General features: G+C 47.8%; 1 protein-coding gene across 2 annotated transcripts in view; it reads left to right on the top strand.

Annotated features, from left to right (window-relative positions):
* MRTFA (myocardin related transcription factor A) overlaps nucleotides 1-27331 on the top strand; it is a 286868-nt gene that overhangs the window by 40207 nt on the left and 219330 nt on the right. For both annotated transcript variants that reach the window (XM_075321914.1, XM_075321915.1), the window contains one exon: nucleotides 22190-22255. In XM_075321914.1, coding sequence (XP_075178029.1) covers nucleotides 22190-22255 — 66 coding nt within the window. Of the gene's footprint in view, nucleotides 1-22189; nucleotides 22256-27331 lie in introns of those variants that run through there.

Genomic DNA, 27331 nt, shown 5'->3' on the forward strand with positions numbered 1-27331 from the left:
ATTTTGATTTTTTTTTTCAAGTTTTATAAAAAGCAGTGACTCATACTACTCCTTTTATTCAACCTTTTGTACTATGATCATCACCCCCCCTAAAAACAGAATGTTGCCCTCACACACAGTTAGCTCCCTAGACAGTATTATATTATGCCACACACAGTATGTTTTCCCACACATTTCCTCACAAGGTATGATCGTCCTCACCACAGTATGATCCCCAACAGTCTCTGAACAGTATGATGGATCCCACAGATTATAGCCCATTATGATTGCCCCCCACGACCTCCCAAAAAAGTATGATCCCACACAGAATGATAGCACTCATGTAGTTTGATTCCCTATATGCAGAATGGTGAGTCCCACCATAGCGCTCAACACAATAAGATGGCCACCTCAGCCCCAAAACGGCATGATGGCCTCCTATACACAGTAAAATGGTCCCCACAGTTCTCCACAGATTATAATCTCCCACAGCCCTGAAACACAGAATGATGCTTCACAGCCCCCAATACAGAATAATGAGCCCCACATTATGATCTCCCATTGCCCCGCAACACATTACGATAGCCCCACAGAGTATGACCCCTCACAGCCTTCAAACACAGAATGATTAACGCTACCGTATTCTCAAACACATAATGTTGGTCCGGCTTACGAACATAGTCACCCCACAACTGAATGACAAAAAAACCCAAAACAAACACTATTCACCCCGCCTGTGTGCTGCTCCGATCTTTGCTCTTTGAGGCTCCACGCAGGCAATTTATAGACGTCCTACCTCTCCACCATTTCATTCACTGGTATTGGCATCCCGAAGATGCACAAACAGGTGAAATTGAGACGTCATATACAGGTGGCGAGGGTGGAATGCGGCCCGCAAGCCACTGTTTCCAGCCCTCTTGCTGTTCCAATCTCTGGGCAGAATGGGGCAAATGGGCCGTAGTTTGCATAGGTCTGTGATAGAGCATGCACTGGACTCCGAGCATAGATCTTTCATCAATATTTGTATTGTTTGAAATCTCAAAAAGATAGTTCTTGGTATCTCCAGGAATCAATATCGAGTACAGCTTACCCGAATATGCCAATTTCCCTACATAACATATGCATTAGTTAGCCTTTTGTAGATCTGACTCAAAATGTCCAATATGACATCACTCCAAGTAGGAAGTAAGGAAGTTTATAGACCATGTACAACATAAGAAGCTGTGACAGTTGTCATGGTTCACTTCCAGGAAGCTTAGGTACTTATTCAAGACTTCCTCCCATTGCTCCTCTGAAATTGGTCAACATAAACCTCTCCTATGGATCTTTATGTGTAACCTTAGCTTCCCAACATATTGGTCAATGCATAAAAAAAAAAATCTCTTGTAGTGTGAAATTAGTGCTTTGTCCATTGTACCCTTGGCTTGTTTAACAATTTGACCGAGTCATTGGGGAGATGGTTATTGGAGACTTTATATGAGGTTATTCAGTCTATCCTAGAAAAATGTTTTCTCATCTTCTAACCTCTTGACAACCCATGAAATATACATATAATTTGCTCACATGAGATTAATACGCAGCGTAGTCAACTATATTAAAAACAGAACAAATATTTCAGTAGAGTCGCCATACTTAATAAAGATCAAGAATTAAAGGTAATCTGTCATGTGCAATATGCACCCAGAACCACGCGCAGTCCTAGGTGCATATTGGTAATCCCTGCCTAGCTGTCCCAGCCTATAGTAGCATAGATAAAGAGATCTTTAGAAAGAGTATTTCTAAAGATCTTTTATCATATGCTAATGAGGCCACAAGGGCGTGATTTCCCCTGGCTAGTCGTCCTCCTTAGCATGTTAGTATGCCCCTGTGAGCATGCTTACATGCTAAGGAATGTGCAGCGTCAGAGGATGGTCTTGCTCACCTCTCTACTGCCATTGAGTCAGAGTCCTGGATTTTGGCTCAGTGCACATGATTCTGGACTTTCGGTCATGCGCACTACATGGGTTTGAAGCCAGGACTCGTACACCCAGCTTCATAGTGCGAGATGTCTTATTGAATAAATTCCCTGCACTATATATGCCCAAACCATGGGGAAAAGAAGATTAGAAAGATGTAATCGGCATCTGCTCTCCATCAGCTGATATATGAAAATATTATGAAGACCCACTTGTTTTATCCTAAGATGTTCTTAATGTTTCATTGTAGAGAACATCAATTTGTATTCAATTACAGTATATTTTATATGATAAAAGAACTTCCGACGCATTTCAAATGTGGAGCAGCACATTTGAATCCGTTTTATCTGTGGAGGACTTGTGTCCAGTAAAAGGCGTTTATTATGGTCAGTTGCTCTGATGTGTACTGACAAAATGCGGAGCATTTTTTAATTTTGACTTTCCTGAAGATCTATTGAAACGCGTCGTAAGTTTTTATCAATCTGCATTATGAGACAAACCAATGAAGGACGTTTATATGATACTAGAAGGTGGCTCGATTCTAACGCATCGGGTATCCTAGAATTTATTGTGTAGTTAATGTATGATTTTTGTTTATATATATATATATATATGTTGTGTGTAGTTGCCAAGTGTTTGTGTAGGGCGTTGTAAATGTTCTGGGTGTGTGGGGGGGGGGGTGAGAGCGGTGTTGTTTGTGTGTTGCGTTGCGTGTGTTGCGTTGTTTGTGGAGCGCTGTGTGTCTGCAGTGTTGTCTGTGTGTGGTGCTGGGTGTGTTGCGCGGTTTGTGTGGGTGTGGGGTGCGTGTGTCTGTTTTGGGGAAGGTATGTTTTGTGCAATGTGTGTGTGTTGCGTGATATGTGCGTATATTTGTGTATGCCGCGGTGTTTGTGTGTTGGGTGTTGTGTGTGTGCGGCGTTGTCTGCGTGTGTGGGTGTCTGTGTAGGGCGGTGTTTGTGCTTCCCAGTGTGTGTGTGTGTGGTGTGTTGTGCGGTGCGCATGTGGCGGTGTATGTGTGTGTTTTGGGGGGAGGTGTGCACACCCACCGTGCTCCATCCCCCATGCTGCGCACTCCCCATCGTGCTCCTTCCCCCATGCTGCGCATCCCCCATCGTGCTCCATCCCCCATGCTGCGCATCCCCCATCGTGCTCCATCCCCCATGCTGCGCACCCCCCATCGTGCTCCATCCCCCATGCTGCGCACCCCCCATCGTGCTCCATCCCCCATGCTGCGCACCCCCCATCGTGCTCCATCCCCCATGCTGCGCACCCCCCATCGTGCTCCATCCCCCATGCTGCGCACCCCCCATCGTGCTCCATCCCCCATGCTATAATAGTTCTGCTATTATACTCAGAGAGGAGTATAATAGGAGGACTATAATAGGAGGAGTAGTCCTGGGGGGAGAGGAGTATAATGGGAGAAGTAGTCCTGGGGAAAGAGTATAATGGGAGTAGTCGTCCTGGGGGGAGGTGTATAGGTGCCCAACGTGTGCCAGGGCGGGGCCAAGCGGGCCAACGTGTGCCGGGGGCGGGGCCGAGCAGGCCACCGGAGGCAGGGCCGAGCGAGCCAACGTGTGCTGGGGGCAGGACGGAGCGGGCCAACGTGTGCCGTAGGCGGGGCCAAGCGGGCCACCGGGTGCAGGGCCGAGCGGGCCAACGTGTGCTGGGGGCGGGACCAAGTGGGGCAATGTGTGCCGGGGCGGGGCCGAGCGGGCCACCAGGTGCAGGGCCGAGCGGGCCAACGTGTGCTGGGGGCGGGACCGAGCGGGCCAACGTGGGGCGGGGCTGGGACAAGCATGCCAACGTGGGGCAGGGCCGAGTGGGCCACCAGGGGCAGGGCTGAGCCGGCCAACGTGTGCTGGGGGCGGGACCGAGCGGGCCAACGTGGGCCGGGGGCGCGGCCGAGCAGGCCACCGGGGGCAGGGCCGAGCGGGCCAACGTGTGCTGGGGGCGGGACCGAGCGTGCCAACGTGTGACGGGGCGGGGCCAAGCGGGCCGCCGGGGGCTGGGCCGAGCATGCCAACGTGTGCCGGGGGCGGGGCTGAGCGGGTAAACGTGTGCCGGGGACAGAGCCGAGCGGGCGAGGCGTCAGCATATGCCGGCTCCCCGCACACCCTGGTAACCCTGTACACTGGTAACCATGATACACATCGGGTAACTAAGGGACCTTAGTTACCCGATATGTATAATGGTTACCAGCGTTCACCGGCTCCGTCACGATCCCAGCATCACAAGGTTAGTCTGGCGCTGCTGGGATCGTGACGGAGCCGGTGTACACTGGTAACTATGATACACATCGGGTAACCAAGGGACCTTAGTTACCCGATGTGTATAATGGTTACCAGCATACACCGGCTCCGTCACGATCCCAGCATCGCAAGGTTATATCTGGCGATGCGTGCGGAGGGCCAGGGCGAGCGGTCAATCCATGCGGAGGGCGGGGCCAGGCCGAGGCGAGCGGCGGGGCCAGGCCGAGCCCAGCAGCCTACACCGGCTCTGACACACGTGTGCCGCGAGCCGGGATAAGGTAGTGTTTCCACTTTGTCCTGGCGGTGTTCGGGGGCTCTGTGTGGGTTCTATGAATGCGTGCAGGGGGGCGAGCGTCTAATGCGTGAGGGTGAGGGAGCGGGTCCAGGGCGAGCGGTGGGTCCAAAGCGATCGGCTAATCCGTGTGGGGGGGGCGGGGCAATGCCGAGCCCATCGGCCAATCTGCTGTTTGTGGCGAGTGAGGGGGCGTGTCCATGCCGAGCGGCAAATCCATGTGAGTTCTATGAATGTGTGCCGAGCGGCCAATCCGTGCGGGTGGGCAGGGCCATGGCGAGCAAAGCGGCCAATCCGTGCGGGTGGGCGGGGCCATGGCGAGCCAAGCGGCCAATCCGCTGTTTGTCACCGTGAGGACATGTCACGGTAAGGACACAATTTTAGTTAGACAGACAGAATAAGGCAATTATATACAGTTAGGTCCAGAAATATTTGGACAGTGACACAATTTTCGCGAGTTGGGCTCTGCATGCCACCACATTGGATTTGAAATGAAACCTCTACAACAGAATTCAAGTGCAGATTGTAACGTTTAATTTGAAGGTTTGAACAAAAATATCTGATAGAAATTGTAGGAATTGTACACATTTCTTTACAAACACTCCACATTTTAGGAGGTCAAAAGTAATTGGACAAATAAACCAAACCCAAACAAAATATTTTTATTTTCAATATTTTGTTGCGAATCCTTTGGAGGCAATCACTGCCTTAAGTCTGGAACCCATGGACATCACCAAACGCTGGGTTTCCTCCTTCTTAATGCTTTGCCAGGCCTTTACAGCCGCAGCCTTCAGGTCTTGCTTGTTTGTGGGTCTTTCCGTCTTAAGTCTGGATTTGAGCAAGTGAAATGCATGCTCAATTGGGTTAAGATCTGGTGATTGACTTGGCCATTGCAGAATGTTCCACTTTTTTGCACTCATGAACTCCTGGGTAGCTTTGGCTGTATGCTTGGGGCATTGTCCACCTGTACTATGAAGCGCCGTCCGATCAACTTTGCGGCATTTGGCTGAATCTGGGCTGAAAGTATATCCCTGTACACTTCAGAATTCATCCGGCTACTCTTGTCTGCTGTTATGTCATCAATAAACACAAGTGACCCAGTGCCATTGAAAGCCATGCATGCCCATGCCATCACGTTGCCTCCACCATGTTTTACAGAGGATGTGGTGTGCCTTGGATCATGTGCCGTTCCCTTTCTTCTCCAAACTTTTTTCTTCCCATCATTCTGGTACAGGTTGATCTTTGTCTCATCTGTCCATAGAATACTTTTCCAGAACTGAGCTGGCTTCATGAGGTGTTTTTCAGCAAATTTAACTCTGGCCTGTCTATTTTTGGAATTGATGAATGGTTTGCATCTAGATGTGAACCCTTTGTATTTACTTTCATGGAGTCTTCTCTTTACTGTTGACTTAAGAGACAGATACACCTACTTCACTGAGAGTGTTCTGGACTTCAGTTGATGTTGTGAACGGGTTCTCTTCACCAAAGAAAGTATGCGGCGATCATCCACCACTGTTGTCATCCGTGGACGCCCAGGCCTTTTTGAGTTCCCAAGCTCACCAGTCAATTCCTTTTTTCTCAGAATGTACCAGACTGTTGATTTTGCTACTCCAAGCATGTCTGCTATCTCTCTGATGGATTCTTTCTTTTTTTTCAGCCTCAGGATGTTCTGCTTCACCTCAATTGAGTTCCTTAGACCGCATGTTGTCTGGTCACAGCAACAGCTTCCAAATGCAAAACCAGATACCTGTAATCAACCCCAGACCTTTTACCTACTTAATTGATTACAGGTTAACGAGGGAGACGCCTTCAGAGTTAATTGCAGCCCTTAGAGTCCCTTGTCCAATTACTTTTGGTCCCTTGAAAAAGAGGAGGCTATGCATTACAGAGCTATGATTCCTAAACCCTTTCTCCGATTTGGATGCGAAAACTCTCATATTGCAGCTTGGAGTGTGCACTTTCAGCCCATATTATATATATAATTGTATTTCTGAACATGTTTTTGTAAACAGCTAAAATAACAAAACTTGTGTCACTGTCCAAATATTTCTGGCCCTGACTGTATATAGATATGAGGAATCATGATGTCCCAGGTTTGCTGCATTGAAAAGCCAGTCTGAATTGGTGAGACCTTTCCTTTTTTTGCAGGGTCCACTCGGTAAGAAGTGTGGTTTCCTAAGCTATAAAGAATTGATTTCGGTCTTGTCTTCCATAATTACCTCGGTGTCCACTCGGTTGTGAGGTGGTTTTTCTGTGAGGTTTGATTAGTGTATGGCCATACTGGTCATTACTAGTGATGAGCGAGTACTAAAAAGCTCGGGTGCTCGAGGCTCAGGCCGAGCATCCCAAGATACTCGTGTACTCGGCCCGAGCACCGAGCCCAATGTTATCCTATGGGAGACCCGAGTATTTTTATGAAATGACCCCCGGCAGCATGTTAGAAACCCTAAAAATGTCACAAAAGTCTCAGAAGAGTGCTCAAATGACATGGCAACAGCATGGGGAAGACCCCTTGAAGCATTTATCACTCAAAAGTCACAGCTGTGAACAATTTTGTTAGCGTTTTACGCCATTTTTACGGACTCACCAGAAAACCTTCAAAAATGACACCAAAATGAATTTTCATGGCGGAAATGTTAAGGGCACATACCCAATAGTGAGATAGAGCTGGTGTATGTTACTTTTGGAGATTACATGAAAGATTTTACGTGAAAACATTGTGTGGCACTCCGATGTCCCTGAGAAGAGACGTACATGAAGGCCTCTTGAGTGTAATGTACCCATTTTGAGGAAGTGAGTCTTTGTAGTATTTTCCTTTGCCAGGGAAGTCCAAAATTGTGAGGTTCACCAATGCCCCTGCATACAGACGTGCATGATGGCCTGTAAACCTGAAGTGCCCATTGTAAGGAAGTGGGTCTATTGTAGTATAGCCCTTTGGCAGGGCAGCCAAAAATTGGGAGGCTCCACGTTGTCCCTGGATAGAGACGTGCATGAGGGCCTGTAAACCTGAAGTGCCCATTGTAAGGAAGTGGGTCTATTGTAGTATAGCCCTTTGGCAGGGCAGCCAAAAATTGGGCGGCTCCACGTTGTCCCTAGATAGAGACGTGCATGAGGGCCTGTAAACCTGAAGTGCCCATTATACGGAAGTGGGTCTATTGTAGTATATCTCTTTGGCAGGGCAGCCAAAAATTGGGAGGCTCCACATTGTCCCTGGATAGAGATGTGCATGAGGGCCTCAAAACATTGTTCCCATTGCAAAGGAGCGGGTCTCCTGTCGTTGTAATGTCCATTCTGAAAGAATGGGCGAAAAAATTTACCACTGGGGGTATACCTGAAACAACGGCCTAACTATTGTAACGGTCATCATGGTGGCGCATGAGGAGAAGGAGGAGCAGTCCAGCGATTATCCAAAGTCCAGAAGTGTGTACCCATGGGTGAGTGGAGGTACATGGCAAATTCCCGTTACAAACTTTAAATTCCGCTCTCATTTGCTGGTGGTGTGGTGAAGTCTGGCCCAATCCAACCCTTGTTCATCTTGATCAGAATCAGCCTGTCAGCATTTTCAGTTGACAGGCGGGTGCGTTTATCTGTAATGATTCCACCTGCGGCACTTAACGCTCTGACAAAACGCTAGCGGCAGGGCAGGCCAGGACTTCCAAGGCGTAGAGAGCCAATTCATGCCACGTGTCCACCTTGGATACCCAATAATTGTAAGGCACAGAGGAATGTCGGAGTACAGTTGTTCGATCTGCAAGGTACTCCTTGAGCATCTGGGCAAATTTAGGATTTCTTGTGGCACTACCCTGCACCTCAGGGGCTGAGAAAACTGTCCCACATCTTAAAGACTGTTCCCCTACCTCTGGCGGATTGGACTTGTGCCCCTCTCGGCTGTACGCCTTGGTTGTCCACTGATTCCTGACCTATGCCGCTAGCGTTTTGTGATGGGAATGCTTTGCCTACTTCCGTGACTATGGCCTTCCGGAACTGCTGCATTTTGGCTGACCTCTCCGCCTCGGGAATAAGAGACACAAAGTTCTCCTTGTAGCGTGGGTCTAACAGTGTTACCAACCAGTAATGATTGTCGGCCAAGATGTTCTTAACGCGAGGGTCACGAGACAGGCAGCTTACCATAAAGTCAGCCATGTGCGCCAGACTCTTAACAGCCAGTACTTCAGTATCCTGACCAACACGATGACTGAACATGCTGTCGTCCTCGTCCTCCTCCTCATCTACCCTGTCCTCTGGCCAGCCACGCTGAACCGAGGATATGACTGGTGTGCATGTCATATCCTCAATTTGACCGGAGAGTTGCTCCATGTCTTCATCCTCCTCCTCGTCATAGTCCTCCACTGCACGTTGTGATGAGACGAGGCTGGGCTGTGTGTTATCACCCACACCCACTACTGTTTCTTGCTCCAACTCATCGCGCTCCGCCTGCAATGCATCATGTTTGTTTTTGAGCAGAGACTGTTTTAGAAGGCAGAGAAGCGGTATGGTGACGCTAATAATGGCGTCATCACCACTCACCATCTTGGTGGAGTCCTCAAAGTTTTGGAGGATGGTACATAGGTCGGACATCCATCTCCACTCCTCAGGTGTAATGTGTGGAGTTTGACCCATTTCCCTACGGCTTAGGTGATGCAGGTACTCAACAACTGCCCTCTTCTGCTCACATATCCTGACCAACATGTGCAGAGTTGAATTCAAACGCGTGGGGACATCACACACCAGTCTGTGAGCCGGAAGATGCAAACGGCGCTGAAAGCCGGCAAGGCCGGCTGAAGCAGTAGGTGACTTTCGAAAATGTGCAGACAGGCGGCGAACTTTTACCAGTAGATCAGACAGCTCTGGGTATGACTTTAGAAACCGCTGAACCACGAGGTTGAGCACATGGGCCACACATGGAACATGTGTCAGCTGGCCTCGCCTCAAAGCCGCCACCAGGTTCCGGCCATTGTCACACACGACCTTTCCTGGCTTTAGGTTCAGAGGTGTGAGCCAGTGATCTGCCTGCTGTTTCAGAGCTGTCCACACCTCTTCTGCATTGTGGGGTTTGTCACCTATGCAGATTAGCTTCAGCACAGCCTGTTGCCGCTTCGCCGAGGCAGTGCTGCAGTGCTTCCAGCTTGGGACTGGTGTGGAGGGTAAAGTGGATGAGGATGCGCAGGAGGAGGAGGCGGCTGAAGAGCATGACATTCCGGAGCTGTAGAGTGTGGGTGAAACCCTGACTGAGGTAGGGCCTGCAAACCTTGGTGTGGGAATGACGTGTATCGTCCCTCGCTCAGACAGGGTCCCAGCTTCCACAATATTAACCCAGTGTGCCGTCAACGAGATGTAGCGGCCTTGCCCACAAGCACTTGTCCACGTGTCTGTGGTTAGGTGGACTTTGGCTGAAACAGCGTTGTTCAGGGCACGTGTGATGTTTTGTGACACGTGGTTATGCAACGCGGGGACGGCACACCGGGAGAAATAGTGGCGGCTGGGGACCGAGTAACGTGGGACAGCTGCCGCCATCAGGTCGCGGAATGCTTCTGTCTCCACCAGCCTAAAAGGCAACATTTCCAGCGCAAGCAGTCGCGAAATGTTAGCATTTAGAACTGTGGCATGTGGGGCGTTGGCAGTGTATTTGCGCCTGCGTTCAAAGGTTTGCTGAATGGATAACTGAACGCTGCACTGGGACAAGGACGTGCTTGATGATGGTGTTATTTCTGCGTAGGCAACTGCAGGTGCAGGGCCGGAGGAGGCTTGTTCGCAGGCAGCATGGACAAGGGGATTGGCTCGCATGCACAACAAGCGAAGACGTAGCAGTGACATCAGCAAGCACTGCTCCTCGACTCTGTTGTACATCCCACAAAGTTGGGTGCTTGGCTGACATGTGCCTGATCATGCTGGTGGTGGTCAGGCTGCTAGTTTTGGTACCCCTGCTGATGCTGGCACGGCAGGTGTTGCAAATGGCCTTTTTAGAATCATCTGGAGCCAACTTAAAAAACTGCCAGACTCGGGAAGACCTAACATTTGTACAGGCACCTTGTGTCGTGTTGTTGATCCGGGGAACGGTTGCCTGACTTCTGCCTGGGGCCACCACCCTGCTTCTTACTGCCTGTTGGGATGCTACGCCTCCCTCCCCCTGTGCACTGCTGTCCTCGCTCTGCATATCCTCCTGCCAGGTTGGGTCAGTTACTGGATCATCAACCACGTCGTCTTCCTCTTCTGCACCCTGCTCCACCTCCTGACTTCATGACAATTGTGTCTCATCATCGTCCACCCCTTGTTGAGACACGTTGCCAACTTCGTGAGAACGTGGCTGCTCAAATATTTGGGCATCTGTACATACGATCTCCTCATGACCCACTTCAACAGGAGCTGGCGAGAGGCCAGAATGTGCGAATGGAAACGTGAACAGCTCTTCCGAGTGTCCAAGTGTGGGATCAGTAATGTCCGTGGACGTGTACTCAGCCTTGTGGTAGGAAGGAGGATCAGGTACTGAAATGTGCGGTGCAGTATCACGGCTACTGACACTTGACCGTGTGGAAGACAGAGTGTTTGTGGTGGTGCCAATCTGACTGGAAGCATTATCCGCTATCCAACTAACAACCTGTTGACACTGGTCTTGGTTCAAGAGCGGTGTACTGCTGCGGTCCCCAAGAATTTGGGACAGGACGTGCGAGCGAGTAGATGTGGCCCTTTGTTGTGGCGAAATTAGAGCTTGCCCACGACCTCGGCCTCTGTCTGCACCACCATCACGTCCACTTCCTTGTTCGTTGCCAACGCCCTTGCGCATTTTGCAATGCTGTGCTGACGTGTATTCACTAGACTTGTGCGTTATATCCAAGTTTGTGCAAAACGCACACAAGTGCACCTGTACGCTGCCACCAACAGGCACACACGTGCGGTTTTTAAATGCAAGCACGGACGCACTAAGAACCTAACCGCTTTTTAGGAGCGACAATTACTGAGAAGTCTGACACTATCAGGACTGTTTTAGACTGTGTACACCAGTCCCAGATATGATGAAGGCTGGTATACGGTCACCACTAGGAATGGCTATATACCCTGCCTGCCTGTATACAGCTACAATAGTCCTGAGAGTGACTCTTCTGGTCACTAGCCTGTATTCCGACCTGGCTATACCCTGCCTGCCCTGCCTGTATACAGCAACAATAGTCCTGAGAAGGACTCTGCTCCTGTACTCCGACCTGGCTATACCCTGCCTGCCTGTATACAACTACAATAGTCCTGAGAAGGACTTCTGGTCACACTGTTTGCAGCCCTGCTACGGAAATAACTATAAAGGGCCGCAAACCTTTCCCTGAAGCAGCAACACTCTCCCTCCACTGACTGTCTGGATGGCTGTGTGCAGAGCACAGCGCGCCCGCCGGTATAAAGGCTCGGTTACGCTGTGCAGGCAGGCCAATCACTGCAATTCCACAACTAACAGGGTTGTGGCATTGCCGTGGTCTGCCAGCCAATCCCTGCATGAGGGCTGTCTCTCAAAAGAGTGCCAACATGCAGGGATGAAGACCACGAGTACAGCACGAGTATCGCGAGATTACTCGGTCCCCGCCGAGTAGCCCGAGTACAGTGATACTCGTGCGAGTACAGAGTAGTGACAAGCATACTCGCTCAACACTAGTCATTACACATATGGATGTATCGTGTGTGTCATACGCATTGGTGCTGGTACTTGTGAGGCTGTGACCAGACACTGTGTTTTCTTTTAAATCACGTTCACTAGTGACCCTGTTCACTTTTATTATGGTCTTAATCAGGGCTGTGGCGTCTGAGTCGGAGCTCATTTTGGTGGAGTCGGAGTCGGTATAAAATGTACCGACTCAGACTCCTAAAATATATAATAAATTGGGGACAGTAGTGCAATGCAGAATGTGCTGAATATTTTACTAAATAATATTTAGTATACTGCTTATATTTAAGTGAAAAATTTATTGTAGTACAATGTGAACATCAGACATTTAATTATTTTTATGATACAATAATCAAGATATTTGGATAGAACATAAAATATTTATTGGATACAACTTTAGAACACAAACTAATAAATTGTAAATATGTAATACAATATGTAATATATATATATATATATATATATACATACACACAAGATATATATGTAATCTACTGTATATTACATAGTGTATTACATATTTACAATTTATTAGTTTTTTGTGTTCTAAAGTTGTATTCCAATAAATATATTTTATGTTCTATCCAAATATCTTGATTATTGTATCATAAAAATTATTAAATGTCTGATGTTCACATACACATGTTCATGTACTACAATAAATTTTTCACCTAACTATAAGCAATATATGCAGGAGTCGTAGTCGGTGCAAGAGAAATTGAGGAGTCGGAGTCGAAGGCTTGGCTTACCGACTCCACAGCCCTGGTCTTAATAAATGTTAAGTTTTAATATTCTGTGTCTCCTAGGAGATTTTTGTGATTAAACCCCCTTTTGCTATTGGATATACCTTTCTACTTTGAGGGTTTATATATTGGTATTTATTGCTATTACATGTATTTAATTACAGCCCTGCACAGCTAGTGGTTAATAGCCAATAGTTCAGTGGTCTGATGTACAATTTTAGGGTTACAGGAAGAACTTTCCTTACAATGAAGGGTAGAAATGTCCACACTCAAATTAGCCAGAAACTTTAAAAAAGCCAAAGGACTGAGTAATGATCTTTTATGATATATATGGTGAACACTTTGTATGTATAGCAGTAATTGTAGAGAAGGATACGCAGGTGGGCAGTGGAGGAGAAAAGCAAAGCCTACACAGTGGTCACAGAAATACCTCGAATCTGACAAAAGTAATAAATAAAAAAAATCTTTGAAAAAGAACAAATGGAAGTCAGACATTGCTTTTCAACCATTTTTCCACAGAATTTTAAAAAAATGAAATATGTCTGGACAAACATGTGTAGGGTACAATGAAATCTCAGGACTATCAAGAGATTCTAGAGAGAAATGTGCTGCCCAGTGTCAGAAAGCTTGGTCTCAGTCGCAGGTCATGGGTCTTGCATCAGGATAATGACCTAAAACACACAGCTAAAAACACCCAAGAATGGCTAAGAAGAAAACATTGGACTATTCTGAAGTTGTTTTCTATGAGCCCTGACTTAAATCCTATTGAGCATCTTTGGAAAGAGCTGAAACATGCCGTCTGGAAAAGGCAACCTTCAAACACCAGACAATTGCAGTTTGCTCTTGAGGAGTGGCCAAAATACCTGTCGAGAAGCGCAGAAGTCTCATTGCCAGTTACAGGAATCGTTTGATTGCAGTGATTGCCTCAAAAGGTTGTGCAACCAAATATTAAGTTAAGGAGGAGAAGGAGGAGGACGGCCATCATTTCTGTCCAGTCCTATTTCATGAGTTTTATTTTTTTTAAAAAAATCTGTGGAAGCAGAAAATCAATGTCTGACTTTCATTTGTTCATTTTCATAGATTTTATTTTATTACTTTTGTCAGATGCAAGTTATTTATGTTACCATTGTGGGTTTTTCTTTCATTAAACGAGGGGTACCAACAATTTTGACCATGTATGTCTCTTGTTAGACCAGGAGAGTCAGTAAGATGTCCTTTGGTATACTTCGCACCCATAGCTTCCCCTATAAGGAGGTCCACGGAAAGAGCCACTTGGAATGTGAGCGAAGGTGCTAAATAATTGATTGTAAATGATTATAGCTACTGTGATAGGAGAGAAGAGGGAGCTGTAGAAAGCGGATGCCACCAGCAACCTGCTCTGGTCACTTACTAGATAGCTTGAATATAACAAATGGCACTTCCTTGAAATGGAGAGTATTGTGTAGATGGAAAGGGGTGCACTTAGTAGGTTCCAAAGCCAAGAAACTAAGTATAGACACAAGGCACTCCCAAAATTCTTGATGCTGTGATTTTATTTATCAGTGGATGTGCATAAATAACGTTTACAGCGCGGTATCCCCCATGCAGCGGTGGATACCGCGCTGTGACACGAGCACCATCCAGTTTCCCCATGTGCAACTGATGAAGGTCTTCTGTGACCGAAAACGTTATTTATGCACATCCACTGATAAATAAATCACAGCATCAAGAATTTTGGGAGTGCCTTGTGTCTATACTTACTTACTAGATAGCTGGCGGTGAGATGTTCAATGTGCAAGGCTGAGGGGAAATGAAACCAAGTAGGGAGGGTAGCCATAAGTGCTCAGCGGTATAATATGTGGTGGCTATGTAATACAGAAAATGGGGAGGGTGTGGGGAGGTCTCGGTACTTGCCTGTCTAGAAAGATTAAAGGGAATTTGTGACTAGGTTTTTGCTATGTAATTTGAGAGCACCATGATGTATGTAGATTGACATGCTAGGCTGTCTTTTTGTTGTTTCAATATAGTTGGCAGGAGATGATCACTTGTGTCTACTGGTCCAACCCCACTCCTATCACTGATTAGTAGCTTTCTGTCAATGTACATTGTATGCAAAAAACTGCCAATTAGAGATGTGTGCGCATTATACAGCGCTCAACATTCTGAGCTCTTCCAGATCTGCGATAGAAAAAACTGTGATTCTATCACAACAGCTGCACCCAGTAAATTGATACATCGCTGGAATCAGAGTCTCTGCCCTTACATGTGAGATTACATAGCAAAAACCTGATGACCAATTCTCTTCAAGTGTCTTTGCAAATATATATTTGAATAACAGCCTGGCTCCAGTGTCAGACAGAAGTCACGTCCCCATATTTATCATTGTCATTTCACAGCGTCATCAGAGTACGTCATGGTTCCTTTTCTGTGTACTGATGCTGGTTACTGTGATTTACTATATACTACATTTATTAATACCCTCCCCAGTGCTGTACATGCCCCCAGCCCTCCTCAATGTTGTATATGCCCCAGCCTCCCCAGTGCTGTATATGCTTTCACCTCTTCCAGTGCTGTATATGCCCTAGGCCCCTCTCCAGTGCTGTATATGCCCTAGGCCCCTCTCCAGTGCTAAAAAACACAAAAAAACTGAGCTGTAACAAATGTTCAATAAACATGCAACATTACAAGCATGTGAATTGCAGCCTCAAGACTAGAAAAAAACCAAGGAGAAAAATTGTAGGAAAAATACCCTGACTATAAATAAATAAATTGCAAGTGCTTAATAACAGGGTACTTAGTATATACATTTTTGCAAAAAGGTAAGAAGCTGTCTCACCTCGTCACGGTGTACCCATCTGAGACAGTCCCTAACCTACTAAAGTTAAAAACATATTCTGTACCTGACTTGTGTCATGTCCAAACTTCAATATGAATGGTAAAGTGGTCAGCTGGGTCCCAGATTAAATACACAGCAAAAAGTGAGACGAAGGTAATTGTTCAGCCTCAGTATCAGGAGGGCTGCACCCCCAACTTGCATTAAAGCAAGATAACAGACAAAAAACACAAAAAAACTGAGCTGTAACAAATGTTCAATAAACATGCAACATTACAAGCATGTGAATTGCAGCCTCAAGACTAGAAAAAAACCAAGGAGAAATGTCGCGGGCGGGGAGGAGGGTGTCAGCACACCGCGCTCACCCCTTCTGCTCGGGTCCGGCAGTTGCTCCTGGTGGCTCGAGCTGCGGGCCGGATCCCGGGGTGTCTCGAGCGACACTCCTCGCCCGTGAGTGAAAAGGGGGTGTTTGTTGGGATTATAGTTCGTGACGCCACCCACGGTTGTGGTGATGGCACCACCGCTGCTCAGTGTGGGGGTCCCTGGGATGGTGATGGGAGCAGCCAGGTGTTGTGTTGCCCCTCCGTGGGTAGGGGTTGGTGTTCCCGGGGCCCGGTGAAGAGATGTGAAGGGTAGGGCCTGGAGGGCGCAGGGACGCGGGGGCAGCGCTATGCCTTGCGGCACTGTGGTACTCACTCAGCCTGAGACACGGACACAGTTTGTACGGTAAACCAACGGCTGGTAGGACGGTCCCACAGACGGTTGCACCTGCACTCCCGGTAGGTGACGGTGACGTCTCTCTTCCTTGCACCTGTTTGACTGATGGTAGCGGTGGATTCCCTCCGGTTACCCGCTCCCCGACTGCAATCTGGGCCGGAGGAGCTCTACACTTTGCCCGCAGGCGCTGGCCCTGGGGAAACTGGTGCCTTGGCGGTGGCGGTGTCTCCCCGTTAATGGTCGGGCTGTTGCCGTCAATCGGGACTTTGGTGCTGGGGGATCTGCGTCCCCTTCACTGACGGATTCGGCAAATTGGGCGACTCCTAGCCTTGCCGGGGTCCGAGAGGCCCCTGCCCTGGTGCTGACTGTCCTTCGGAACACTGCTCCAGACCACCGGGCACACAGCCAACGGGGTCCTTCCAGGAACTTCCGAACTGTCCCACTCCGGACAGTCACCGCCGTCGCTGACCTTGCTGTTCTAGCCCTACACACAGCTGGGCTCTCAGGCTTCTCCTTCTCTCTGCTCTGTCACCACTTCTTGCTTTCCTCCTTTACCACTTTCCTTTCCTTCACTTTCACTTCTTGTTGTTTACTCTAGCCCCTGCCTGGGCTAATCTGCTGTTCACTCCTTCATGTCCCTGACAGTTCTCCTCTCTCCAGCTCTCCCCTGAGCTATCTGCCTGGTTTTCTTCCTGCCTCCAGAGTTGTGAGCTCCTTGGTGGGCGGAGCCAACCGCCTGGCCCACCCCCTGGTGTGCATCACAGACTCCTGGAGGAAGGCAACAAGGATTTCTGGTTAGCTGTGATGTGCCTACCTGGAGTGTGGGGTGTAGTGGTGTTGTTATCTGTGTCCCCTGGCTTGCCCAGGGCGACACATTCCCCCTTAGCAAAATGCAGACCGTCCGCGGGCTGCCGTCCTACACCGGTTTTATTTTTCTGTAAAAAGGGGATAACAGGGTTAAACATAACATAAGCATTTTCAATCAACTCTTCCCAAGACGGGAGGCACATTTTACTTTAAACGTTTCAACGGTGTACGGTCACGGTTTCCGCTCTCTCCCACCCAAGCAACCTGGCCCTGATGCTGCCCCTAAAACCCAGGCAGCACCCCTTGACCCACAGTCCAGCACAAGTCACCCGAGCGGGATCTGTCCTTCCCTCCAGAGGGTAGCCACCGGTCCCTTTGGTGGCTGGGCCCTGGCCTGCTCTGCTCAGGGCCCTCCCTCCAACCTGCCTCTCCGGAGGCGGCATTGCAGAAACGGTAACGGTACCCAACATATTTACAAGCCACTAACGTTTGTGGTTGCCCTGCAGAGTTCACGGGCTTGTCCATGGATAGTTCCCATGCATTTTTAACTTTAAACGGTCCCCACGGGGACAACGGTGCCGGCTCCAGCCGGTTGCAAATCACTGCAGCAAATCAGGTAACAAACTCGGGTAATCATCTTTCATCATTGCAGAACTTTCAAACATCAAACAAATAACTCAGTGGTGGTCCCAACGGGGGACGGTGCAATGGGCATCCGCTGCCCTACTGGGTGTTTTCGTCCTCCTCACCCGGCTCGGGGCGGAAGGACACGGCCACCAGCCCCTCCAGTGCATGGCAAGCACGGCGCGGAAGGGCCGCCCGATACCCGTTGCCTCCGGTTCGGGGAATATAAGTGGCCTCCATGCCGGTCAGGGCAACGACCTCCTCCTCTTCTTCCGACACAGGCGCAGTGTCAGGCCCGGAGTCGCTATCTTCTTCCCCTGCCGCAGTCACAGAGGGAGGCACACCCGATGGGCCAGGTGCGGTGCAGCACGCGAGTGCGTAGGACGGAGGTAACACAGGAGCCAGGGGCAGGCCGGGCCCCTCAGCCGCAGCGACCGGTCCCTCGGGGACACAGGGGCGTGGGTCATTCTCCAGCTCCTCCATCACAGCCTCCACTCCATACACTCGGGCCACAGCAACTAGCGCTTCCACCTCCGCGGCCCACTGCTCCATCAACCCGTCAATCTGACTCCGATAGTGGCGGCAGATCCCCGCCGCCCGGGCCCTTAGCCATGCCGCTGTTCCGGACACCGGCTCGGTAGTCTCTGCCGGACTAGGTGTAGCGGACATTTTCCATTAGGGTCAACGGACCGGGGGAGTCCCAGTGTGTTTGTTGCGACGCCACACTTACATGCGTCCAGCCGCCATCTCGTCCCCCTTAGCTCTTTCCGGCCCCTCCTCTCTCGGGGCGGGGTTTTGGCCTTCGCGCTTCTACTGCTCGAGAAGACGCTCGAGCGGGAACTTTTCGCGCCAAAGATGGCGACTTCTGAAATTTTTCTGCCGGATACCTCCGGCGGTAACAAGGCGCACCTCTACCTGACGGCAGAGCGGTAAGATCCTGTTCGTGACGCCAAGTTGTCGCGGGCGGGGAGGAGGGTGTCAGCACACCGCGCTCACCCCTTCTGCTCGGGTCCGGCAGTTGCTCCTGGTGGCTCGAGCTGCGGGCCGGATCCCGGGGTGTCTCGAGCGACACTCCTCGCCCGTGAGTGAAAAGGGGGTGTTTGTTGGGATTATAGTTCGTGACGCCACCCACGGTTGTGGTGATGGCACCACCGCTGCTCAGTGTGGGGGTCCCGGGGATGGTGATGGGAGCAGCCAGGTGTTGTGTTGCCCCTCCGTGGGTAGGGGTTGGTGTTCCCGGGGCCCGGTGAAGAGATGTGAAGGGTAGGGCCTGGAGGGCGCAGGGACGCGGGGGCAGCGCTATGCCTTGCGGCACTGTGGTACTCACTCAGCCTGAGACACGGACACAGTTTGTACGGTAAACCAACGGCTGGTAGGACGGTCCCACAGACGGTTGCACCTGCACTCCCGGTAGGTGACGGTGACGTCTCTCTTCCTTGCACCTGTTTGACTGATGGTAGCGGTGGATTCCCTCCGGTTACCCGCTCCCCGACTGCAATCTGGGCCGGAGGAGCTCTACACTTTGCCCGCAGGCGCTGGCCCTGGGGAAACTGGTGCCTTGGCGGTGGCGGTGTCTCCCCGTTAATGGTCGGGCTGTTGCCGTCAATCGGGACTTTGGTGCTGGGGGATCTGCGTCCCCTTCACTGACGGATTCGGCAAATTGGGCGACTCCTAGCCTTGCCGGGGTCCGAGAGGCCCCTGCCCTGGTGCTGACTGTCCTTCGGAACACTGCTCCAGACCACCGGGCACACAGCCAACGGGGTCCTTCCAGGAACTTCCGAACTGTCCCACTCCGGACAGTCACCGCCGTCGCTGACCTTGCTGTTCTAGCCCTACACACAGCTGGGCTCTCAGGCTTCTCCTTCTCTCTGCTCTGTCACCACTTCTTGCTTTCCTCCTTTTCCACTTTCCTTTCCTTCACTTTCACTTCTTGTTGTTTACTCTAGCCCCTGCCTGGGCTAATCTGCTGTTCACTCCTTCATGTCCCTGACAGTTCTCCTCTCTCCAGCTCTCCCCTGAGCTATCTGCCTGGTTTTCTTCCTGCCTCCAGAGTTGTGAGCTCCTTGGTGGGCGGAGCCAACCGCCTGGCCCACCCCCTGGTGTGCATCACAGACTCCTGGAGGAAGGCAACAAGGATTTCTGGTTAGCTGTGATGTGCCTACCTGGAGTGTGGGGTGTAGTGGTGTTGTTATCTGTGTCCCCTGGCTTGCCCAGGGCGACACAGAAAAATTGTAGGAAAAATACTCTGACTATAAATAAATAAATTGCAAGTGCTTAATAACAGGGTACTTAGTATATACATTTTTGCAAAAAGGTAAGAAGCTGTCTCACCTCGTCACGGTGTACCCATCTGAGACAGTCCCTAACCTACTAAAGTTAAAAACATATTCTGTACCTGACTTGTGTCATGTCCAAACTTCAATATGAATGGTAAAGTGGTCAGCTGGGTCCCAGATTAAATACACAGCAAAAAGTGAGACGAAGGTAATTGTTCAGCCTCAGTATCAGGAGGGCTGCACCCCCAACTTGCATTAAAGCAAGATAACATGTCTAGAAAGATTAAAGGGAATTTGTGACTAGGTTTTTGCTATGTAATTTGAGAGCACCATGATGTATGTAGATTGACATGCTAGGCTGTCTTTTTGTTGTTTCAATATAGTTGGCAGGAGATGATCACTTGTGTCTACTGGTCCAACCCCACTCCTATCACTGATTAGTAGCTTTCTGTCAATGTACATTGTATGCAAAAAACTGCCAATTAGAGATGTGTGCGCATTATACAGCGCTCAACATTCTGAGCTCTTCCAGATCTGCGATAGAAAAAACTGTGATTCTATCACAACAGCTGCACCCAGTAAATTGATACATCGCTGGAATCAGAGTCTCTGCCCTTACATGTGAGATTACATAGCAAAAACCTGATGACCAATTCTCTTCAAGTGTCTTTGCAAATATATATTTGAATAACAGCCTGGCTCCAGTGTCAGACAGAAGTCACGTCCCCATACTTATCATTGTCATTTCACAGCGTCATCAGAGTACGTCATGGTTCCTTTTCTGTGTACTGATGCTGGTTACTGTGATTTACTATATACTACATTTATTAATACCCTCCCCAGTGCTGTACATGCCCCCAGCCCTCCTCAATGTTGTATATGCCCCAGCCTCCCCAGTGCTGTATATGCTTTCACCTCTTCCAGTGCTGTATATGCCCTAGGCCCCTCTCCAGTGCTGTATATGCCCTAGGCCCCTCTCCAGTGCTGTATATGCCCTAGGCCCCTCTCCAGTGCTGTATATGCCCTAGGCCCCTCTCCAGTGCTGTATATGCCCTAGGCCCCTCTCCAGTGATGTATATGCCCTAGCCTCCCCAGTGTTTTATACTCTAGCTCCCTCAGTGCTGTATATGCCCAAGCCTTCCCAGTGTGGTATATGCCCTAGCTTCCCCAGTGCGGTATATGCCCCCAGCTTTATCCAGTGCAGTATATGCCCCCAGCTTTATCCAGTGCGGTATATACCCCCAGCTTTATCCAGTGCGGTATAAGCCCCTTGTCCTCCCATGATGTATAGTCTCCCAGCGTGTCCTGGGAAGTATGTTTTACAAAACTTACTATCACAAAGCGTTGACTGCCCTTCAGACGGACACAAACCTGGAAAACCCATTGTGAGAAAGATGATCAATATCTCCTAACTTCACAGCCGCACCAAAGAGAAGCAGCTCCAGCCACCACAGTAGGGGGTGACTTATTTGTTTGACCAAATATATCAGGGTAATTTTTATGCTGATATTTCTGCGGCCCCCGAGTGATGGTAAAACTATCCCAATGGCCCTTGGCAAAAAAAAGGTTCCCCACCTCTGTTAGGGCATTGAAACCTTAGTAGGTGATAAATATTTAATAGGTAGAGGCCACAACAAACAAATTCTAGTCGTGGACCTCCGTAGTCATCCACAATACTGCTGGCCAGGAGTTTGGATAAGGCAGTTGTCAAAAATGCGTTTTGCCACACCATTCAAACTCCTTATAAATTATGCACAACGGGGAGAACGAAAAAACATAAAATATTGATATTCACTTTATCAGTTATAAGCATTTTTTAACATTGCTATTTGTACGAGTTCTAGCTCTTAAAAAGTATCTTCTTGTTTTCACAGAGTAGAGCTATAATATAGTGTGCATCTTCATTTATCTTGTTCTAAAATACCACAAGCAACTTCCTTCATCGCCTAAAATGACGGAAACTGCAACACTGTGATCAGATCCACTTCTGCTATCTGAGAGGGTGGGGAATTCACTGCTGGTAAAACAAACTGTAGAAAATACTCCGAGGTCTTAGGTGATGGTGGAACTAAGAGTTCTTTTTTCTCCTCCAGTGTTACAGCTGAAGCTCCAACAGAGGCGGACAAGGGAAGAGCTGGTGAACCAAGGAATAATGCCACGTAAGTCTGTGATCGGGAGGCACTTGCTTAATAAACTGAACTTCTCTTACTTTTCATTAATCTAAGTAACAACGTTCTTCTGCGCTGTGGAAATTTTTTTTATTTCTATTTTTTTGTTGGGGAGTGGGGTGGGATTAAATATTTTTTTTTTGTATTTTGGATATAACTGTATGGCATTTAACCCCTTTAATGCTGAGTATAAGTCACAAGACTTAATGACTAGTAATTTTATTATCAACTGCAATAATGACATTAATGGTGGCCTGTTTATTTTGATATATAACGTCTCATTACGGTAATAGTGTCTGACTTTATTTTTGCTTTTTTTACAACTTATGGAGTTACCGGTCTGAAAAGGCTTTCTAGGCAAAAAGGTCAAAACGTGTTTACAGTGATATGATAGAAAATCGTGGAAATAAATTCAGCCTAGCACCTGACCTTCAACTGTAAGGTTGTCGATACACCCCTATAGCCCAGTATAATAAAAATTATTTTTTTTTTTGCATTCATTTCTTAAAAACACGGCATTGGGTTTTTGACTATGTAGTGCAATTTTCCTTGTTGTAACCGCCCTAATCTGTTTGTTTGGGGCATATAATATTGACAACCTATCCTGATGATATGGAGTAACAAGCATGTGCATGCATTTTAGCCTTGCCAATCTTTTACCGGATGCTAGACTGCACATGTTACACCATTTCATGTAATTGCCTTGGAGAGGTTGACAGGCATTCCTGTGCTCGGAGACAGTATAGGGAAATCATTCAGCTGTAGCTGGCCGCGTGAGGTGAGGTGAGCTGTTTATTTTTGCTTTTTGTTTATCATCAGGATAGGTAACAAATTCTTCGACCAATACCCACATCCTAACTGCCCACACTGGGGAAACAATGTCATCCCGACACGTAAAGCAATCATACTGGTTCAACAGATCAATGTCCCACCACGAATGTCCCACCATTTAGTGCCCATAACCTTTTGCTAATATATGTTTCAAGAAAAGGCAAGCAGTCCCTCCTTAATCTTGTTTATCGAATCAGCCATTACATTATTATGTGGCCGAGAGTTCCATAGTCTCACTGCTCTTACAGTAAAGAATTGCTGTTTGTGATTATGATTAAAACTTGTTTCCTTCTAGTTGTATAAGATGTCTCCTTTGTCATCATTGCATGCCTAAGTGTACAGAGATTATACATTTCTGAACTAACCATTCATTTTCATATATATTTAGATATTTCTACGTTGTAATAAGATTTCCCCTAAGCCTTCATTTTTCAAAAATAAGTATATCCCCAAGTTTGAGAACCTTTCTTGATATCGCAGATCACCTTGGTTGCTCTTCCCTGTACCCGCTCTAGTTTAGCTATGTCCTTCTTAGAATACAGTGTACATTTTTTGGCTCTAAAATACATGTGGCCACACTAGTGACTTGTATAGAGGCAAAACTGTGTTCTCATGAGCATTTACACCTCTTTTAATGCATGACATGAGCAGCTGCCTGACACTGATCACTAAAGTGGAGATTGCTATCTACCCATATATGCAAGTCTTTTTCAGTGGCAGTGTTTTACCATTTAGTACATAATTGTACATTTTATTTTTTTTCCCCAAGTGCATAACTGTCATGAGTGTGTCGCGTTTTGAGGAGACCTCTGGGGATCTGGGACCAGAAGGTCACAGCGATTGGTTGATCACAGATCCTCTGTTCGTTTATTTTGAGTAGAAGCGTATTTACTTTCATTTGGTGGTGAAGGAGTTAAAGTTTATTTTCTATTCTGCTGTGATTAACTAGCAGTTGTAATCTCAGCTGCTGTCACTTCTTACTCTCGCCTATGTCGGCTATAGTTTATTCTATGCTGACCCGTGAAGGAGTTGTCTCTGGAGAATACTGTAGTTATATTTTCAGTGGATGCAGTAGAGTCCGTCACTGGAGAAAAATCGGAATTCTTTTGTTTTATCTCTCTCCCTGGTTTGTCTCCCCTCCCTCATGTTGTCTCTATATTATTAGTAAGGCTAGTGTCTTTCTGGCCTGTTCGCTAGTCAGGGCAAGTCAAGGTCAGCTTGGGCTTAGGCATGTGATCGCGCACAAAGGGAAGGACTGGTCTAGGGACGTCAGAGAGCGCAGGGATTAGACACTGGTGAGTCTGAGGTGGTGACCCCTTTCCCTATCGCCAGGACCTTCCTTATATTTTTCCCCAGTGTACCTCCCCTTGTATGCCGCATGCCTGCCGCTCCTCTTGACAATACATTTATGTATGTTAAACCTTGCCATTTCTCATCTCAAACCTCCACCTTTCATAAATCCCTTTATATTTAATGATCAATGATCTTCCCTTGTGTTGATCACCTTGCAGAGCTTAGTTGTTATTTTTTCACCTTTCATACATAGACGTTTATGTGCAGCATCTGTCATCTGATACCTTAGTAAGCTGAAAATCTGTATTCACTTAGTAGTCTGTCATATCAAAAAATGCCATTAACCTGCCGATATATGTGGTTAATCTGCCGATATGGTTTTCCGACCATATAAGTCTCTCCAGCAACAACAAAAAAAAAGTAATACACATAGGACAACTTATTTGTGGGTTGCTCAATTTTTCACTGTGAATCGCAGTCTGCCACTGAGCTCTTCTGCCCTGTCATTTTAGCAATGGGGGGAGGGGCGAAGAGGGCTCTGCAATTAGTCCCCCACCAATGAAAACTTGTGATGTATCCTAATGAAATGACCAATGTTTTTTTTTTTTTATATTTATTTATTTATTTATTTATTATATTATTCATGTTTTTTATTATTTCTTTTTTTAATTATAGGAACCCTCTAAAGCACCTGCTATGTTCTCCTACAATGCTGGCCAAAAGTATTGGCACCCCTGCAATTCTGTCAGATAATACTCTTTTTTTCTTCTTTTTTTTCTTCTTGAAAATGATTGCAATCACAAATTCTTTGTTATTATTATCTTTATTTATTTTGCTTGCAATGAAAAAACACAAAAGAGAATGAAACCAAAATCAAATCATTGATCATTTCACACAAAAATCCAAAAATGGGCCAGACAAAAGTATTGGCACCCTTAGCCTAATACTTGGTTGCACAACCTTTAGCCAAAATAACTGCGAACAACCGCTTCCGGTAACCATCAATGAGTTTCTTACAATGCTCTGCTGGAATTTTAGACCATTCTTCTTTGGCAAACTGCTCCAGGTCCCTGAGATTTGAAGGGTGCCATCTCCAAACTGCCATTTTGAGATCTCTCCACAGGTGTTCTCTGGGATTCAGGTCTGGACTCATTGCTGGCCACTTTAGTAGTCTCCAGTGCTTTCTATCAAACCATTTTCTTTCAAACCATTTTCTAGTGCTTTTTGAAGTGTGTTTTGGGTCATTGTCCTGCTGGAAGACCCATGACCTCTGAGGAAGACCCAGCTTTCTCACACTGGGCACTACATTATGCTGCAAAATTTGTTGGTAGTCTTCAGACTTCATAATGCCATGCACACGGTCAAGCAGTCCAGTACCAAAGGCTGCAAAGCAACCCCAAAACATCAGGGAACCTCCGCCATGTTTGACTGTAGGGACAGTGTTCTTTTCTTTGAATGCCTCTTTTTTTTTTTTTCCCTGTAAACTCTATGTTGATGGCTTTCCCAAAAAGCTCTACTTTTGTCTCATCTGACTCAGCTAAGTTTTGGCAAACCCCAGCCTGGCTTTTTTATGTCTCGAGGTAAGAAGTGGGGTCTTCCTGGGTATCCTACCATACAGTCCCTTTTCATTCAGACGCCGACGGATAGTATGGGTTGACACTGTTGTACCCTCGGACTGCAGGGCAGCTTGAACTTGTTTGGATGTTAGTCAAGGTTCTTTATCCACCATCCGCACAATCTTGCGTTGAAATCTCTCGTCAATTTTTTTTTTCCTTCCACATCTAGGGAGGTTAGCCACAATGCTATGGGCTTTAAACTTCTTGATGAAACTGCACACCATAGACACAGGAACTTTCAGGTCTTTGGAGATGGACTTGTAGCCTTGAGATTGCTCATGCTTCCTCACAATAAGTCCTCAGACAGTTCTTTGGTCTTCTTTCTTTTCTCTATGCTCAATGTGGTACACACAAGGACACAGAACAGAGGTTGAGTCAACTTTAATCCATGTCAACTGGCTGCAAGTGTGATTTAGTTATTGCCAACACCTGTTAGGTGCCACAGGTAAGTTAAAGGTGCTGATAATTACACAAATTAGAGAAGCATCACATGATTTTTCAAACAGTGCCAATACTTTTGTCCACCCCCTTTTTTATGTTTGGTGTGGAATTATTTCCAATTTGGCTTTATGACAATTTTTTTTTTCATTGAAGACCAATTAAATGAAGATAATAATACCAAAGAATTTGTGATTGCAATCATTTTCAGGAAGAAACTGAGTATTCTCTGACAGAATTGCAGGGGTGCCAATACTTTTGGCCAGCACTGTAGACCTAGTGCAGTGATGGCGAACCTATGGCACGCGTGCCACCAGGGGCACGCAGAGCCCATTCTGCTGGCACGCGTGCTGTCGCCTGATCCTGCCGCTTTGATCTGCTGGTGCAGTCGCGCCAGCAGATCAAAGCTGTGTTGGAGCGGAGGAGACATTTCTCCTCGCTCTGACACTCCACCTCCCCCAGGCTGCAGGTGTGTTGCCTAGGAGACGGAGGAGCGTCAGCGAGCGGCGCCGGCGTAATGCTGAGGACCCAGCGGCGCGTAGCGGGGGAGCGTGTCCAGGAAGGTAAGTTGTATGTTGTTTTTTTTTTTTTTTTTTTTTTTTTTTTTTTGTAACTCGTGTGCGGCTTTGCCAAGGTGGGGATGGGGGGCCAGTGCCAGCGCCAGCATGGGGTGGGGTAGAACACACTTGCCAGCATGGGGTAGGGGAGAAAGACACATGACAGCATGGGGTGGGGGAGAAAGTCACATGCCAGCATGGGGTGGGGGAGAAAGACACATGCCAGCATGGGGTGGGGGAGAAAGACACATGCCAGCATGGGGTGGGGGAGAAAGACACATGCCAGCATGGGGTGGGGAGAAAGACACATGCCAGCATGGGGTGGGGGAGAA

The sequence above is a fragment of the Anomaloglossus baeobatrachus genome, chromosome 8 (assembly GCF_048569485.1).
Source record: "Anomaloglossus baeobatrachus isolate aAnoBae1 chromosome 8, aAnoBae1.hap1, whole genome shotgun sequence".
NCBI classification, from domain to species: Eukaryota; Metazoa; Chordata; class Amphibia; order Anura; family Aromobatidae; genus Anomaloglossus; species Anomaloglossus baeobatrachus.